The sequence below is a fragment of the Heloderma suspectum genome, chromosome 1 (assembly GCF_057233095.1).
Source record: "Heloderma suspectum isolate Gila_16-S chromosome 1, 16-S_ref, whole genome shotgun sequence".
In the NCBI taxonomy this organism is placed as follows: Eukaryota; Metazoa; Chordata; class Lepidosauria; order Squamata; family Helodermatidae; genus Heloderma; species Heloderma suspectum.
In genome coordinates this window covers 430,024,423-430,042,887 of record NC_139458.1, presented here as the reverse complement: position 1 = coordinate 430,042,887, position 18,465 = coordinate 430,024,423, and the positions used below count along the sequence as shown (strand labels likewise).

At 46.3% G+C, this 18,465-nt stretch overlaps 1 protein-coding gene across 8 annotated transcripts in view; it reads left to right on the top strand.

Moving 5' to 3' along the window:
- PUS10 (pseudouridine synthase 10) overlaps positions 1–18,465 on the top strand; it is a 40,782-nt gene that overhangs the window by 11,651 nt on the left and 10,666 nt on the right. For 7 of the 8 annotated variants that reach the window (XM_084829316.1, XM_084829319.1, XM_084829320.1 and 4 more), the window contains 11 exons: positions 1,179–1,240; positions 3,408–3,453; positions 4,012–4,076; positions 5,541–5,626; positions 6,124–6,249; positions 8,071–8,127; positions 11,091–11,167; positions 12,738–12,793; positions 13,941–14,058; positions 16,077–16,219; positions 17,610–17,709. In XM_084829316.1, coding sequence (XP_084685442.1) covers positions 1,179–1,240; positions 3,408–3,453; positions 4,012–4,076; positions 5,541–5,626; positions 6,124–6,249; positions 8,071–8,127; positions 11,091–11,167; positions 12,738–12,793; positions 13,941–14,058; positions 16,077–16,219; positions 17,610–17,709 — 936 coding nt within the window. Of the gene's footprint in view, positions 1–1,178; positions 1,241–3,407; positions 3,454–4,011; positions 4,077–5,540; positions 5,627–6,123; positions 6,250–8,070; positions 8,128–11,090; positions 11,168–12,737; positions 12,794–13,940; positions 14,059–16,076; positions 16,220–17,609; positions 17,907–18,465 lie in introns of all 8 variants that reach the window. The other variant, XR_014786992.1, reaches the window with a different exon arrangement.

Here is an 18,465-nt window from a genome sequence, read left to right as displayed (position 1 = left end):
CTGATATAAAGGTAGCTAATGAATATCCTCAGAAAATGAATAGAAAAATAAAATTTAGCGTAGTTAAGCAAAAGAAGGGGATGTTGCTCCTCTTTGGCTTTGTCCGAAGGGAGCGATGAGGAGTGACATCAAAGCACTGAACGTCCCGGTGGTTTCACTGGGCCTGTAAGCAGAGGTGGGGCTTTTTTCAATTGAAACGGGTGTAGGGCTTCGAGTGCCTCCATGCTCTCATTTTTGGTTGATCATATAATAACCAAGCAAGAGATATGAACAAGCCTTTTGGCCATGCACGCAGCTGGCTAACAAACCAGGAAATCTTTGATTAACCACAGTTTCCTGTTTTGTCTGAACCTGGAAGTAATGATTAAAGGCTTTGGAACAAGCCAGGATATTAAGCGAAGTTCAAATCATGGCTTGCTATCCTGGCTTGTTCTGAAGCTGTTAGCCATAGCTTCCCAGTTTGGATGAAATGGAAAACGGTAGTTAATGAAAAACATCCTGCTTTGTTTGCCGGCTCGCATGAAGGGAGGAGCAAAAGGGCTGCTTTTATGAGTATATGAGGATTCATATATGAGGATTCCTTGGCAAGTCCCTGGCACCAGTGAAACTTTGGGTAGCAGAGAAGTGATGCTTGGCCATTTGCCTCCTGCCTAGGCTAAGGCAGTGGAGGCTGGTGTCTCTGATGTCAGTGAGGCGGTGAATCTGCTCCGGGTTTCAGTCAGAACCAGGTTTCAGTCAAACTGTTGTATTATTGTACATCGCCCAGAGTGGCCGGGTGACCAGCCAGATGGGTGATTAAGAAATTTAATTAAAAAATAAAAAAACCGAATGTTAAAGGAGCTATCCAAGGTGCTTAACCCATTTGGGGGATTGGGTGCAGCACCTCAGATATCTCATCTGGAGTTCTGACTGGTCCTGACTGACACCTGGAGCAGATTTACCGCCCCACCGACATCGGAGCCACCAGGCTCCACTGGGCCAGGGTGCCCATTTTTTCAGTGTTCTGAAAAAAAAGCCATCTCTTGGGACTATGTCAGCTAAAGTGGGGGCAGGAATAGTTTCAGGCAGGTAGATGGATGGAGTTCAGGGCTATAGAAGAAAATAGCCTGGCGGCGGGATGTTAATCACAAGTTAGGCTGTTAAAAAGTAACTTCCCGCTCTCTCTGGTTGCAACTCAGAGCCTGTTTGAAGTGAGTGTGGTCTTCGCTCATCCAGAAACAGATGAGGACTGCCGTTTCCTGTAAGTTGCGATTTGACCAATGATGTTTTAGGCTGTGTTCACGACGACGCAGGCAAATGGCACTGAACGTTCCAAAGCCTCTCTCCAGGTTTTGAGTGCTGCCCTCAGCATCTCCCCAGCTCCTGGGGGCACTGTGCTCCAACCCCCAGGCCTGGATTGCCTGTTGGCAGGGAGGCAGGTGTCACGTTCCCTTGGCCCCCACCTTCCTCATGCACACGCACAAGAAGAGGGGCTTCAGCCTCACCCCTTTAATTCAATATCAACAGGTTAATTACAGATGCAAATCCCCAAAGACGCTCAGGGTACAAAGGAATAACAGCAGGGGATCCAAATGGGAGCTATGATGTTGCCAGCAGTTTAAACAGGGACTTGCTGGCTAGAATAAGTTAGGGAGGGATGCCCCTCCCATCCAGTGATGCTCCCCTACGTCGACCCTCGCACATCGCCAACCTGGTCAACTGTCTGAGCTCCACCTCTAACTTTTCCTGCTTTGCTCAGCGTCGCAGTCTAGCATCCCTCAGGTCATGCCCTGGACTCTCCTTCTCCTGGATTCTCACAGGGGTTTGGGGCTTCAGGCCCAGCCATCTGGGTGTTAGCATCCTGAGAAGCACGCCTGTCCATATCCGAACTCACTCAGGAAGATGCCTCCCCCAGTTCTGGGTGTTCCCCTTCTGAGTCTGAGTGGCTAGCGATCTCCATATGCTCAGAATCAGTCCTGACAGCAGGCTGCCTGCTAGGCCGCTGGTGGTGGAAGCACATACAGCAGTCCCATGCCTGTCCTGCGCCCACTGCCGTGGCCACCGGAATGATGCTGGCACTGCCCCTGCTGTGTGTACCTCGGGGTGGGGCCAATGCCATTCTGCTGGCCAGTGAGTTCAGGGCAGGCGCATGGGCCAGGTGCCCAGCTTAGCCCCGCTACGGCTGGTCCACGCTCCACATCCCTGCTGCAGTGTTGCACCTGAACCAGTCCAGAGTTGTGTAGCAATATCTGTAGAGCTGTGAGCAAGTGTAAGCTGAGCAACGAAGACCGGAGCCCTGTTTAGAAGTTTGTTTATTACATTTATATCCTGTCTTTTTCCTCCATAAGGAACCCAAGGCGGCCTACATAATCCTCCTCCTCCTCTCCATTTTATCCTCAGAACAGCAGCCCTGTGAGGTGGGTTGGGCTGAGAGTCTGTGACTGGCCCAAAGTCACCCAGTGAGCTTCCATGGCCGAGTGGGGACTAGAACCCGGATCTCCTGACTCCCAGTCCAACACTCAAACCACTACACCACACTGGCATGAAGTTTATCACGCCAGAACCTACACATGGGTAAGAGGGAATGGGGCCTGCCTCTGGCACTACCCATGACCCGACACAGCGTCATATGTGGGGCTTCTTCCTTCTTCCCCGTTCCTTCTTTTCCATGTGTATGTGTTACGCATGATAAGTGTCAGAAAAGGGTTTCCATGAGTGTGATTTTTGAGGCGAGGAAGGGGGAAGGCTCAGTTGCAGAGCACATGCTTGGCATGTAAAAAGGTCCCAGGTTCAATCCCTGGCGGTTCCAAGTACGGTTGGGAAAGACTCTTGTCTGAAACCCTGGAAAGCCATAGGACATTTTGGATTCCTGGATCTGAGGTCGGAGACACGGCCCCGACCTTGGAGTGAGGAATCCGAGCTCCCTCCCCCTCCTCTTTCCCCTCACAGCCAGCACAGAGAGAACTGCTCTGGCTGCCTCTTTAACTTCGCAGAAGCGAAGGGGGGAAGGTAAAGGGGGCGTTCCTGTGGGAGGGGAGGGGACTGGAGAGGCCGGCTTATGCCATATCCAGAGGCCTCCTTCCCTCACCATCCGCAACGCTTCAGCTAGATGGGTAAAAAAGCCAGCCCGGCGGAAATGCAGAGCAGGAGGTACAGCAGAGGCAACGCTCGCCTCTGCTGAGCTGCCCTCTCTGCACTGGATGTGTTTACGAGGATGAAGGGTGGATTCCATAGGACTGCACCCTAAGGAGCAGAAGAAGTCGGCTGTCTGCATAGAAAAGGGAAGCTGTTCAAGAACAAGTCCTCTGGGTGGATGCTGTTAGGAAACTTTGTGACACCAGCCGCCATTGGCCTAGATAACGTTCTCCCCACAACCTCTGTTTGGATAGCCCATGTGATGCTGTTTGATTTATGTTGTTTGCGTTTAGAGCCTCGGCGTGTCCAAGTTGCTTCAAACCAGCAAAGAACAAACAGGTAAGGAGTTTCCAGATAATCTCCTCCCCCCCACCCGCCCACCAGCAAACTTTTTCTTCATTTTAAACCACACTAACATTGGAATGCAAACTTCAAAAGCAAAACAGGAATTTTAATTAACATTGTGAATAACCATTGTATCAGCCAGAAGGACCTGTATGAATTTGCTTAGCTTTTTTGATGTATATGTGGTCGAAAACTGGCAACTACACATTTTTTTATTTACAAAACGTGTTTACACACAGTCAGGCATATGCACTTACCGCACTTCCCAGACATGATTGGATCCCAAAGAGACTTAAAATTGGAGTCCAATCCAATCCAGGTTACAATGGAATTATGCAATAAAACTTATTGATCACCTCTCTGTAATGAAACGTGCAAGGTGATTTACAGGAAAGCTGGTTAAAACTATCATAAAATAGAATAAACTGAGACAGCATCAGACAAGCAGTTGGTGAAAAACACGCATGCCAGCTGCTCAGATGAAATGAATCAAATAAAATAATAAGGTCTAGAGTGCTGAATAATTGTGTAATACCTTACTTTACTCTGCAGTCTGTCTTCACCAGAATGGCTGTTATTAAGGCTTTGGATATGATTAGTGAAGAAGATTTTCATAAGTAAGTAATGATGGTCACCATGTGTATGTTGTTCAGTGTGTTGTTAATTCCTAGCTTTGAAGAAGGGTGTTCTTGAAAGCGTAGCTAGCATTTTCATTTTCAAGTATTTGGAACAGGAATAGGGTACACCAGGAGAAGGGCATAAAATGATAGGACATGGGGGAAGGAAGGAAGGACTCAGCCCTTCCTATCTTCTGAGGTTTCATTAGGTTTGGTTTACCTATTATCTGGCATATTTCTGTCTCCAAATGGGCTAGGTTTTTTAAAAAACAACAACTAATAATCCTGTCATTCTGAAGAAATTCTGCGTAACCGCTCTGGTACCTCATGCTAGAGGTGCTAATTCGCTAAGATCTTCATTGGGGGGCCTCCTCCAGGAGCTTCCACCAGCTGAAATGAGAAGGGATGCTACAAGGGAGAGGGCCTTTTTGGTGGTGGCACCTCACTTATGAAACTGTCTCCCTATGCTATGGTCTTTTGGGTACCAGGCAGGTACCTTCCCCACCCCCACCCTGGCTTTAAACTTCTGATGTATTTCATGTTCCCCTTGCTATTTTTAGCTCTGTCTTTCACTGTTTCTAATGCATTATACTAGTTTTTGTGAACTGCCCTGAAAATTTTAAATTGAAGGGCAGCATAGAAATGTTTTGACGAATGAGTAAATAATGTAAAAATAAATAATTTTTGAAAAACGTTATTCACTTTAAATATGCTTGAAAATACTTACGATGTAGGCCTGACCTACCAGGGGCTCAATAAGCCTTCTGGGAATTAAATCATGGTATTCATGTGAAGCATGTGACTAGGCCACAGTACATGATGGATGGGCTTTATGTGGATGAATGGGCCACAGGTTTCACATCCCTGCTGTACAGAATCCATTGTAATGGCTCCTGATGATCTTCATGAGATATTCAACCTGCTCTACCCATACAGCAGAAGGAAGTGATAGAATCCTTAGATGATACGATTGTATTGTACGCTTCAGACTGACTGTTGTTGTTGTATGATATTTTTATTCTCTCTACCACATTAAAATCAATCCTGCAAGTTTTTTTTTTAAAATCCTATGATGTGAGAGGCAAAGGTTCTGGCCTAGCCCTCTTCTTGCTGTGCTAGTCTCTACTTGTAGAGAGTTCCCCCTCCCCTCCATACCTGGGAAATGTGATCCCCTCCCTGCCATGTGAAATCGTACAGTGCATTCTATCCCCTCAAGGCTTTCACCTCACTCTGTTCCATGTGTAGGCTCATAATGTGGCTACTCTTGCTTAAGAGTGTTGTTACACCTGACTGCCAGGTGTGCCTGGATTACTGGAACAAGGTTGGATGAATAGCCAGGGTGCCTGCTACCCAATTTCAAGGTGTATTCCATTTCTCTCTCTCTCTCTCTCTCTTTCTCTCTGCCAGGGCCCATCTTGCTTTTTTTTTTTTAATGGATTGCTCTTTATATCTCCTCCTATACAGATACTTCCGATGCCCTCCAAGTTTGCCCAAGTCTCCTTGCACAGCTGTTGACATTCAGTGTACCAATGGTGCCATCTTTGTCGCTGGTAAAGTTACTTTTATTTTTTTTTAAGTATGCCTTGGGGAGTTGGGGTTTACCTGCCTTACCCCCATAGCACTCACAGTTTCCTTTCCTTGGTGGAGGGGTTGTATCTTCTTTAGACACTTCTTGTTACTGACCCATAAGCTCTGACCAGGTAGGCAGCAGCTCTCCAAAGCCTCTGGTAGAGGCCTTTCCCAGCCCTGATACTCAGATCCTTTTAAGTGGAGACTGAACCCAGGGCCTTCTGCACAGTGGAGGCTGGTGGCGCCGATGTCAGTGGCAGGGTGTATGTGTGTATCCACTCTGGGTTTCAGTCAGAACCTGTCAGAACTCTAAAGAAGCTATCCAGGGGTTATATGGGAGAGGAAATCTTGAAGCATCTTCCAGCAGGTGCGTTAGAGTTGTGATGATTTTCCTAGCCCTGGACTTGGCTTCAACTAAAAATATGCTTTGTTACTATTGCTGAACCTGTACCCTGGGCATGTTGGGGGTTTTTTATAGGAAGATATAACAAATACTCCAGAACATTACCCCAAACTCCCTGGATTATAGACGGAGAGAGGAAGATGGAGTCTTCCGTGGAAGAATTGATCGCTGAGCATCTCATGACTGCCTTCAAAGCCGACAGTGAGTGTTTGTCTGTGTGTTTGGTGTGCGTGCATACATGGGTGTTCCTGTATCTCAACTAGCCTGTGTATACACTGCATTAAAAACGCACACGTGGAAGTTCTGCATCTGTGTAAAAAACCAAGCTCTGTTTGATAAAACACTGCATTCGGTGATTTGTGTAAATTAAGCAAAGCAAGTAAACTTGGATACGGTGCCTTTTCTGCTTTCACTGGTCATGGGAAGCAGCAAAGCCATATGTAGAGAACTGAAATCTTCCCCTCTGAATACTGAAAATACCGTTGAGCCACACACCCTCCAGTGCCTGAGACTTCACCTGTTCCCCCCCCCCCCAAAAAAAACCTTGAGGACTAGGAACTATAGCCTTTAAAAAAATCAACAATGAAAGCTGAGATTCTCAAGATGCTGTTTCTTTCCTCAGAGCCATTTTCTGCCTTTGTGTCCTGCGACTGCAGAATACACTCAACCCCAACTTTAAGCCATTTCCTGAGGGATCACCGACTCATGTGTGTACCTTCCTGTTCCCTAAGTTTTATGGATGCGGTTTTGCTCCATGTGCCTTCCTTTATTGAAATTTGTTCTGTAGGGGGCAGAGCTGAGCATTTTCGGTGATAGCACCCATTTCCTAAAAATGTCTGCTCGGCCCCCTCTTTCACCTTGTTTCGACAGAAAAGGTCGTGATATTTTTGTCTGAAAAAGACATCCCTTCTGGGTAAAAGCTTGCTGCGAAACTTAAAATCTAAGTGCACGTGGTTTGTTCAGCTAGTTTTAGCTATGTTATTGCTGCTCTTTTACACCTCTTTGGCTTTGCTGTGGTCTTTGATCTTTTTTACAAAAATGGTTTATGGCCGTTCTCATTGTTTTACTCTGGTTTTTTGTTCATTTTATAAGTGGCCTTGGGTCAGGCCTGTAGCCACCCTAAAAGGTCTGCTGGAGCAGCCAAAAAACGAGCCGGGGAGGGTGGGGAGTTCATCTGGTTTGCAGGCCTTCTAAAGACTAAACTGTAAACTCTTTTTTAATTATTTATTTGTAAAAGGGGGGGACCAGAAAATTTAGGGGGATCCATCCCCTCCCCTCCCCCAGCTATAGGCCTGCCTTGTATGCCTCATAGAACGCCAACGACTGTGCACGTATTGCCCACTTTAATGATCAGTAGGAAATCCCTGGAACGGATTCTGTAATATCTGTTTGTTTAAAACAAGGGTGCGAAAAGTACATGCCATTTCTGTTGGCCCACCAGACCACCCCCCTGCTGCCAGGGCAGCCCTGCCTGTCCTTTCTTTATCTCTGGCCTCCGATGTGAGATTGGAGATAAGGGATTCCCTTACTAGCGCTAGCCCCCGGACTTCTTGGCAACACTGGAGTTGACCCTTTGGGCCAAAGGCGTTGGGTAGCTCCATTTAAAAAGATACCACTTGACTATTTTTGAAGACAACAGGCTCCTCTGATCAAAGATTGGGCCACCTCTCTGATGGACTCTACCCCAGAGGGCGGATAGCCTGTTAAGAGGACGTCCCCGAACCATTTGATCTCATGAGGAAACCACAGAGGCAGGGGAAAAGCACTTGCCCATACAGAGCGTGTAACTCGTGCACTGGGCCCGACATATGCAGCGTTTTCATACCGATGCAGTTTCCATCCAGACTGTGATGGCTTCCATGTGAGCACTGCTGGTACAGAGGCAGTAGCATGAGCTAAGAGCATCTTTAAATGTAACACTGGGCCATGTTGAACCCTGCAGAGGGTCAGGGATGGTGTGAACGTGTCACCGGCATTAGTGAGTTAGCAAGCTCAGTGGATGTTTTCCTTCCTGTGTTCAAGGTTTTAATTTTTCATCGTCTGGAAGAGAAGACGTGGATGTGAGAACATTAGGCAAAGGTAAGGTCAGCTAACCTGCTCTAGAATAACCTAAATGGGGCCCCTGTCAGAGGTTCCCAAGCAAAAAAGGTACCATTTGTCATTGGAGCAGAGCAGTCTCAACATTTCTCATTTAAACGGAACCTTGGCCTATCTTGGACTGCGTTTAATGTTCTGAAACTTCACTGTTTTTACGTAAACAACTTTTATTTATTTATTTATTTATCTAAAATATTTCTTGGCCACCTTTCAGGGCAGAAGCCCTCCCAAGGTGGCTTACAACAATAAAATACAATAAAATTTTTGTCCTGGCTGCACAAATTCAAGGATTTAGAAAGAATACAGACTGGGTTTTTTAAATGCCTTACTTCGAATTTCTTCGTTTTTCAAATCCGCCTTGAGAACAGGATCTTTTTCATCCTCTTTCATTGGAATTGTCTGTGTATGTTTTCAGTTCACAGGGAAACTCTGACTTGTGCTGTTAAGATATACACTTCTCCAGGCCCAGATCACAGAATCATAGAATAGTAGGGTTGGAAGGGACCTATATGACCATCAAGTCCAGCCCCCTGCTCAATGCAGGAATCTAAGTCAAAACATCCCTGATGGACAGCTGTCCAGCTTCATCTTGAATGCCTCCAGTGTGGAAGAGCCCACCACCTCCCTATGTCATTGGTTCCATTGTCATTGCTCTAACAGTCAGGACGTTTTTCCTGATGTTCGGCTGGAATCTGGCTTCCTGTCACTTGAGCCCATTCTTCTGTGTCCTGCACTCTAGGATGACTGAGAAGAGATCCTGGCCTTCCTCTCTGGGACAGCCTTTCAAGTACTTGAAGAGCGCTATCCTATCGCCCCCCCCCCCCCCCCCAGTCTTCTCTTCTCAAGGCTAAACATGCCCAGTTCTTTCAGTCTCTCCTCACAGGGCTTTGTTTCCAGTCCCTTGATCATCTTCGCTGCCCTCCTCTGAACCCTGTCCAGTTTGTCTGCATCTTCTTAAAGTGTGACGCCCAGAACTGGACACAGTACTCCAGATGAGGCCTAACCAGTGCTGAGTAGAGGGGAACTAGTACTTCCCAGGATTTGGAAGCTATGCTTCTATTAATGCAGCCCAAAATTTTGCAGCCCACTTGCAAGATTGCTTGATTCTTGGCCCCTTGCTTTTCTTTCTGTCCTATTCCTGCTGAGAAATCAATTTAAAAAGTTGATGCAGTCCGGGGGGAGGGCTGACCTAGAGGAGCGTTACATGAGCAGATGTATGGACAGCTGGTCTATGAAACCATCCTGTTCGTAGGTGTGGGGTTGGGCTGCCTATTCACTGTTGTTGTTCAGTCATTCAGTCATGTCCGACTCTTCATGACCCCATGGACCATAGCACGCCAGGCCTTCCTGTCCTCCACTCTCTCCCAGAGTGTGCTCAAGTTCATCCCTATTCACTACTGAGCCAAATTCAAGGTGTTGGCGCTTACCTTTAAAACCCTAAAGGCCATGCAACCCAAATACCTAAAGGAGCATCATCTCCCTCATCAATCTGCCTTTGCATTAAGGTCATCAGGAGAGGCTCTTTTCCATATTTCTTTTATAAGAAAAGTACCTGCCCTGAAAGGTGGCCCGTAAATATGATAAATGCATGCATGCATGCATACATACATGAATAAAAGATTTTTCATTATAAAAAAGAGTGGACATTCTCTAGGATGACCCCCAACTTTGGAATGCCCTCCCATGGGAGGTATGCCTGGCACTAATGTACTCTTTTTCAGTGCCAGATTAAAACCTTTGGGACCCTGGGGACCTGCAGCCAGTCTGCATAGACACTACTGGGCTTAATAAGCAGAGCCCTGCTGGATCAGACCCAGGGTCCATCTAGTTCAGCATTCTGTCCACACAGTGGCCAACCAGCTGTCGACCAGGAACCCACAAGCAAGACATGAGCAGAACAGCACCCACCCACCCACCCATGTTCCCCAGCAACCGGTGTACATGGGCTCACTGCCTCTGGGTCTGTAGGTAGCACATAGCCATCAAGACTAGTAGCCATTGATAGTCTTTTCCTCCAGGAATTTGTCCAACCATTTTTAAAGCCATCCAAATTGGTGGCCGTCATTATGTCTTGTGGTAGCAAATTCCATAGTTTAACTATGCACTGTGTGAAGTCCTTCCTTTCATCTGTCCTGAATCTCCGACCAATCAGCTTCATGGGATGACCCGCTTGGGTTCTAGTATTATGAGAGAGGGAGAAAAATGTCTCCCTATCCACTTCCTCCACACCTTGCGTAATCTTGTAGACCTCTGTCATGTCTCCCCTGACCCTCCTTTTTTCCAAGCTAAACAATCCCAGCTGTTGTAACCTTCCCTCGCAGGGGAGCTGCTCCAGCTCCTTGGTCATTTTAGTTGCCCTTTTCTGCAACTGACTTCCCATCCCTGGAGCAACTGATTCCCCATCTCTGCCATGCTAGTAGCTGAATCAGTTAAAAAGACTCCCTCTAATTCCATTGTCTAATCAAAGATTACCTTAATTGTGTCCTGTATAAGCATTGGTGTAGGTGACAGAAACAAGCTAATTAGCCTTTTTCATTGTTTTTAAATCAGCATGGTCCTGGGCGGGAGGAGTGTGTGTATTCAGCTCCTTAAAACATACACATACAGTTTATGTTCTGAAGACAAAAGCTATGATTCCTAGGCTGGTGAATTCCATGTCCAGGACCAAAGCAGTAGGATCACAGAACGTGCACCAGAAAGCCATGAGTTCCTTTTGCATTAATCCTTCTGCTTTAGTCACCCGAACTCTTCCTTGCTTCTCTATTGGATGGTGGCCATTTCTTTGCTGAAGTCTTTACCTTGTTTGCTTAGTTATAGCTGATGGTATTTGCCTCAACTTCCTCTGGGTTTTTTTCCCTACCTAAATCTGAAAATTGGTTAACCATCGCATCTCCTTATTCCTCCCAATCTCCCCACCTTGGCTACGGTGGGTCTGTGGTTGACAGGAAGGCCCTTTGCGATTGAGCTCTTGAATCCCCGGAAGGTCCGCTTGGCTGCTGCAGAAATGAAGGTGCTCCAGCAGGTAAAATAGTTGGCGAGGGTGAAAATACTAAAAATAATGTTACTGTATCAAGATGCGGGTGATGATAAATTTTCCTCCCAAGCACTGGCTATTACCTGTTAAACCCTAAATGGCTTGGGACCAGGACACCCTAAGGACCATCTCCTCTGTTACGACCCTGGGCAGTGCCAGGAAGGGTGAGGCCTGGGAACGCTATGTACAAGGGCCCTAGGTTCCATGGAAGGCAGGAAGACTATGAACATCACAGCATATATTATACTCCATCAGCCTAAAGATAAAGTACACATCTCACTTGGACATTTAGGCAGTGTCATCTGATTTATCCATACTGTTTGTTATTTTATAAATGGAGGCAGAATCCAATATTGCCAACAAACTAGCAGGGTCCACCTAGTGGTTCTTGAAGCAATCTGAAGTGAGCAGAAACGCTCATTTCTGGAAATGCGCAATTCAGCAGAGCTCACAGAAGGAAGTTCCACTGAGCTGTTGCATTCCAGAAACAAACTTTTCTAGGGTTCCCTTAGGAAACGCTAGTTCCTGTTGTGCTCGCGTTAGTCACGCGAGTGCAGCAGGACTGGCGGAGACACAGCAGCCCTATTGGATACTGGCTTGGTGTTTTTTTGAAGCATTCCTCCTGAGGATACTGTTACTTGCAGAGGCCCAGTTGACGGGTACACATGTGAGGGCTTTCTCCGGTGTCACTCCCAAATGTGGAATACGCTCCCCTCCAAGCTACCATTGGGACTTGCTCTCCCTGCTTTTTAATTTGTCCTTTTAAATAATTTTCAGTAGCTTTTTAAAAAAAAATTTGTAATGATGGTATTATTATTATTATTATTATTATTATTATTATTATTATTAGCATTTCTATACTACCCCATAGCCGAAGCTCTCTGGGCGTTTTACAAAGATTAAACAACATAAAAATACAGCATGCAACGTTTAAAAACCAATTTACATAAAACATGCAAACAAACAATATACAGGGAGACAACATATCTAAAAACAACTTTGAGCAATCAAACGTAACCATAAGACAGAACCAGAACCAATTAAAAACTCATATTTTATTGTTCGTTTTAATGTTTTTATGATGATACTGGGTTTTTAAAATCGTTTTTGATATATTGTACTGCCTTGGTGGTTTATGTGCAAAGGCATTGTAAAAATATTAAAAATAAACCAATATTTTTTGTCCCACCCTTCCTCCAGGGAGCTCAAGGCAGTGTATACGGTTCCCCCACTTTTTTTCCTAACAACAACCCTGTGAGGTAGGTTAGCCTGAGAGATAATGACACACCCAAGGTCACCCCATCACCTATGTGGCAGAGGGAATTTGAACCCAGGTCTCACCGGTCCTAGTCCAACACCGTACCCACTGTTTGTACTTACTCTAGAACAAACCATACAAATTGTCCACTTGGGCTGGTCCTGGTTGTTCTCACAGACAAAGGGGGCTGTGTCTTATCAACCCATTGCTTGAGGGAACTCTCACTGCCATTCAGCTTTTTAACTGCAGAACTATCAGGCAGGATTGTTAATCTTTTGTTCTTTTTTTAAACATTTATAGACCATCAATAATTCTTCAGACAAAGTCCAAGTTCGCGATTTACAGCTCGTCACCAGGTCAGTGCTGAGGTTATTGTATACATTTTTTTAAAAATGGGGAATGTGAGACCACGCTCGTCCTGTGGTTACATTACGGGGATTATTTAATTGTGGCACATTTGGACCTGGAAGCAAATAGGCAACCAGTGCAGATCCCTCAGAATCTATGTAATATGATATATCTACACCTGTTAGCATTCTAGCAGTTGCATTTTGCACTAGTTGAAGCTTCTGGGTCCTCTTCAAGGGCAGCCCCATGTGCAACACATTACAGTAGTCCAATAAGGAGGTCAATCAGGAATGAGCAGACCATCCCTGTCCAGGAACAGTCAAAGCTAGTGAAAAAGCAAGTTTCTAGCTCCTAATGAGGTTTCAGAAACCAGAGGTGGAACCAAGTAATGCCCCCACTGCAGTGGAGTGTGGCTTCAGCGCCTTCCCCTTCACATTACTAGTGTAAGCAGAATAAATTGTGCAAGATAAGCAAATGTAGGCAAATCTGCCTTAGTTTAGGACTCTCGCCCTGCTAAGGAAATTTTAGTTCATTCATTGTATAATGTTAGTCCATTACACAATTCATTAATCAGTTAAGTGTGCAAACAAGTAAAAATAGTTTTGAAGCAAGAAGCATACTTTCTTTGCTCTTGGATGATGAGCACATATAATAGAAGTCATCATAGATGTGAGCGAGAAGGGGAAAAAGGTGCTTGCTATCAGCAATTTTTCTAAGCACTTGTATTAAAAATTACTTTAAAGAAAAATCTGCTGCCCAATTAATCATTTTATTTCATCAGACAGTTTTTTAAAAAATTGATTTGTGTAACTGATAAATCGATTAAGACGTTGAAGCCCTACTTTAGTTCCATAATTTAGTCAGGTTGCAGAATTTGGTTTGCAGAATTCCATATTCCTCAGTGCAGAATATGGAATCCCTCAGAATTCTGAGGTATGTACAGCCCTCGTTTGTTGCTGCTTCTGTTAACACTGAGGTGCAAGATGGGTGGAAATGTGCCCCCCCCCCCCACTCTACCCCAGGACGATCATAAATATATTCAGGAACTGGTCCTTTTGCTCCCCACAAAGAGTCATTTTGCGCAAGGTGTCCTTTTGCTCTCCACAATTCTGTGGATGCTGTTCTGTGGTTGTGTCATTCATTTCTTTGTTCCAGAGAGGCCATTGGGCACATGAAGGAAGGGGAGGAAGGGAAGACGAAGACCTACAGTGCCTTAATCTGGACGGAAAAAGTGATCCAGAATGAAGACCTTGCGTCTCTAGACAATATGAAGGTTCCGTGTCTGGGGTGGGATTTATCTTTTGTTTACTGGATGAATTATCCCATTTAAGACAAAAGCTGTGATCCCTTTTTAGAGGACAGCCACAGAAGCTGGGCTGATAGCACTTACTCTAGTGAGGCATTCCACTCGGTTGATTTAAAATGGATTAACACAAGAACATAAGAAGAGCCCTGCTGGATCAGACCAAGGGTCCGTCTAGTCCAGCTTCCTGTTCACAAAGTGGCCAACCAGCTGCCCACAAGAAACCGACAAGCAGGACCTGAGCGCAACAGCACCCTCCCACCCATGTTCCCCAGCAACTGGTGTACATAGGCTCACTGATTGGACATAAGCATTATGCTAGCAGGAAAGAGCCGCTTTTCTTCGGGGGACATCTGCACGGATGGCGTCATGTTTAAATGACACAATCGCACTTCATGGCCAAGCTACCCTGGGGCAAGAGATCTTGCCTGAGGGCTATTTGGTCAGCTGTCGGCAACATTAGCACGAGCCTTCCTCTGGCCTCTGCAGGGCTAGGTGGCCGTTTAAGCCACAGCGCTGTTCTTAACTTATTTCCGAGCCTAAAAACATAGGACAGGAAGGGCTTGCCATTGTTACTGAATAATAGGGGCCCACTACTGTACTGAGTTGGTCCTGAGAGCTGCCCTCCATTTTAATTTCCTGCCATGCCCCACAGCAATGCTCTGTTTGGGGCATTGTGCAGAAATTAAAATGGCTCCTCTGAGCCGTCACCTGGCACTCCACTCGTTGCAGCAGCACCGCCACCAGGTAAGCCCACTGGAGTCCCCCAGAAGACACTTTACCAAGGTTCGGCACCCTTGCTGTAAGAAAAAGATTGCCAGCATAGTGTAGTGGTGAGAGGTTGGACTGGGAGCCAGGAGATCCAGGTTCTAGTCCCCACTTGGCCACAGAAGCTCACTGGATAACTTTGGGCCAGTCACAGACTCTCAGCCCAACCTACCTCACATGGTGGTTGTTGTTATAAGGATAAAATGGAGAGGAGGAAGAGAATAATGTAAGCCGCCTTGGGTTCCTTGCAAGAGGAAAAAAGGCAGGATATGAATTAAATAAATAAATAAACAAAGATACAGGGTGGATCACGTGCACTGCCTACATCTATTTGAAGGAAGGGTGCGATTAAAGAAATATTTATCTAATAATTACTAAATGGGCATCTGTATCTTTTCATAAGTCTGACAACACCGAGTTTTGTCCATGGTCAGTTTGCTGATTTGGGGCCACAATTTATACCAGTGGCTACTTCAGAGAGAGGCAGCCTATGGTTTCCTGACCATGGCTACTCAACATTGGCAAGTTAGAAATGGGCAACAATGCTCATTAGTTAATTGTTTGGGCCAGTGGGAAGTGATAGTTGTGATAATCTTTCTGTCCTTGCTGACTAATCCTCTCTCTGGGAAATAAGGGTCTAACTTGCTTAACCTGTCTTTAATTGCCCTTTTCTCCACTCCTATAATTTGACCACTTCCCTTCTTATCTCACCTCCTCCCATTTTTCTCCTCGGTCTGCAATGAGGTGCTGTTTTATTTTCTGGCAGCTGAGATGACTATGTACTTTCCTTTTTACTTTGAATGAAGTTTTTTATCCTTCTTTTTCACCTTGACTATAAGTCTTAGCAGACTGTTTATTGCAACTGCTGCCTGCAGGTTTGTCAAACTATTCCCAGTATTCCCACACAGCATACCTAGAAATGCTTAAGATACATAGATATGCTTAATCAGAGTAACACCTTCTGAACTCAGAAGTTTTGCTGTCATTTATCTTTATCGTTAAAGCACAGCAGGGTGCCCCACCATTCGGCGGGGGGAGTCGGCCCACCTCACACAGTGGAGTCGAGGCGTAAAATCATTAAAGGGCGACACATCGTCAATTATTTAGGGTTGTCTTTACTGCCATTTGTTTCTTGTCTGTCGTATGGGTCATCTCTTCACGCGTCCATTTGGCTTTCCTGCCCCATGTAATGTTCCTTTTCATTTTAAATCCGTGGGCAGGAATTAAAGCTCGATCAAAAAACTCCACTGCGGGTCCTCCACCGGCGACCGCTAGCTGTCAGGGTTCGCATCATCCACACCATGCGGTCAGAGTACATAGATGAGCACCATTTCCGTCTCCATCTGAAGTCGCAGGCAGGGACGTATCCTTTCTGAGGCAAAATGCCCCCAAATCGTAAGATATGCCCCCCTGAGACCTTGAAGGAAGGGCAGATAGCGGTGTGGTGGAACAAGTGAAAATATGTATTAAATTTGCTTAACTTCCATAATTTATGTAGGTTGCAGAATATTCAGCTCTTCCTGGGACAGGAGTTTCCTTTCCTTCCTACAGAATTATTAATAAAACACACAGAGGGTTGGACTGAACTTCATTCTCTTTGTTACATTTCTATACCGCCCAACAGCCAAGGCTCTCTGAGTGGTTTACAGTTATTTAACCCCTCAAAATACAATACCCAACCACAACTTGGTTGTTGCACCTGTGGAAGATGTACCGCTGGTGGAGCGTGTCCTTTCCTCCCCTCTACAGCCCCTCGTTCACCTTCCAGATCTTCACTGGAGCATCCCCCAGCCCTCTGGAGCAGATTTGAGGGCGTGCAGGGGGCTTCAGGGAGGAGGACAGGATGGAAGGTCCCATTCTGTGGGCGCAGTGACAAAGTTTGATCCAACACACAACCCTCATGAGATACCTCGTTTCCCTATTCTCTTCCTTCCTCTCCCACCCCCCGCCGCCCAACCTCATGCTGTGGATAGAGTGCAGTAGGAAAACCCCTGCTCCCTTCTAAAACTTCCTGAGTTCCTGACACAATGCTCTTCTCCACCCTGCTAGCCCTAGTGTGTGTGTGTGTGTGTGTGTGTGTGTGTGTGAGAGAGAGAGAGAGAGAGAGAGAGAGAGTGAGTGTGTGTGTCAGGAGCGCTCTGGCCGCTTCTCCCAGTAGATTCCAATAGCCAACTCAAGACACAGACGATAGGATTTCTTTTCAAAGCTTTAATCCTTTTACAACTTAATGACTCTTTCAGATGCTAATCACCAGCGACTAAAGCAAGGAACAGCAGGGTAGCCTAAGCTTCAAGTAGTCAGTTGATCCCCGTTTGAAAGAGGGTCACTTGAAGACCCAGAGCTTATGGGCTAGGGAGAGATCCTCCCTCTTTCCCTTGGGTCCATGGGAGGCGGCCGTTGCTTATGCACCAAACGGGCGCTACGCCTCCTTTCCACGCCCTCCATCGCTCCTCACTGTCTGCGTCAAGCGTCTAGCAAGCCCCCCTCCCGCATTCCCTCACTACCCAGGTCGCTATCTATCTCTGGAATGCTGGCAGGAGGAATCTCTGCCAGGTGCTGAGCCTGTGAGGGATGAGCTGGTCCCTCACCCATGGATAGCTGTTCCTCCTCAGAATCTGAACTGCTCTGAGGCTCTCTGGGCTCAGTTTCCACCCTGACAGAGAGAGAGAGAGAGAGGTGTTTGCGTGTGTGTATGTTCCCAGATCTTGCATCAACAACAGCTCACCCGTCCCATTTCCTTAACGGCAATCTAGCTACATTAAAGAGTTTGTGCACGGAGACTTTGGAAGGACCAAGCCCAATCTTGGTTCTCTCTTGGGGACAACTGCTGACATTTTGGAGCTGGATGTAGAAGTGAGTACTCCATCCTGACATCATGGCCATGACGGGAAGAATTGCCCAAGTATGAAATCAAGACCGCACCCCCAGGGGATCCTGTTCAGGCTTCCAGCAACCCGTTTCAATATTTCTGATTTCTTCAAATGACGTAGCACCCTGCAGCATCCTCATCCCTCCTAATAAGGCTGCCTGGCAGAGCAGGAGAATTGCAGGTTCGGTGTGGGTGTAATAGTTCACCAAGGGAAAGGACATGCAAAAACATCCTTTCCCTTGGCTTGGGTGACTGCTTTTCCCATTTCCCATTTCACCTTAAGCTCCAGACCAGGGATGCACCTGAAGTCATACTTAAGAGTAGGCCCATTGGAATCAATAGGACTTAAGTTAGGCATGTGTACCAAGTCCCATTTATTTCAGTGGGTCTGCCCCAAGTATGACTTAGGGAGGGACTGTAGCTCAGTGGTAGAGCGCCTGCTTTGCACGCAGGTCCCAGGTTCGATCTCTGGCATCTCCAGGTAGGGCGAGGAAAGAATCCTGCCTGAAACCCTGGAGAGCCGATCCCAGTCAGTGTTGACAATACTGGGCTAGATGGACCAAGGGCCTGACTCGGTGTAAGGCCACTTCCTATGCCCAGATCCAAACCCAGGAATATGGGCTGTGATTTATTATTTTGTTTTAAATACCCCTCTGTTCCTCTATGTTGCTCAGGCTGGCTTACATATGAATCCCAAGCGGCCTTCCACCCAGGCAATGTATCTCTCCTTAGCGTCAGCT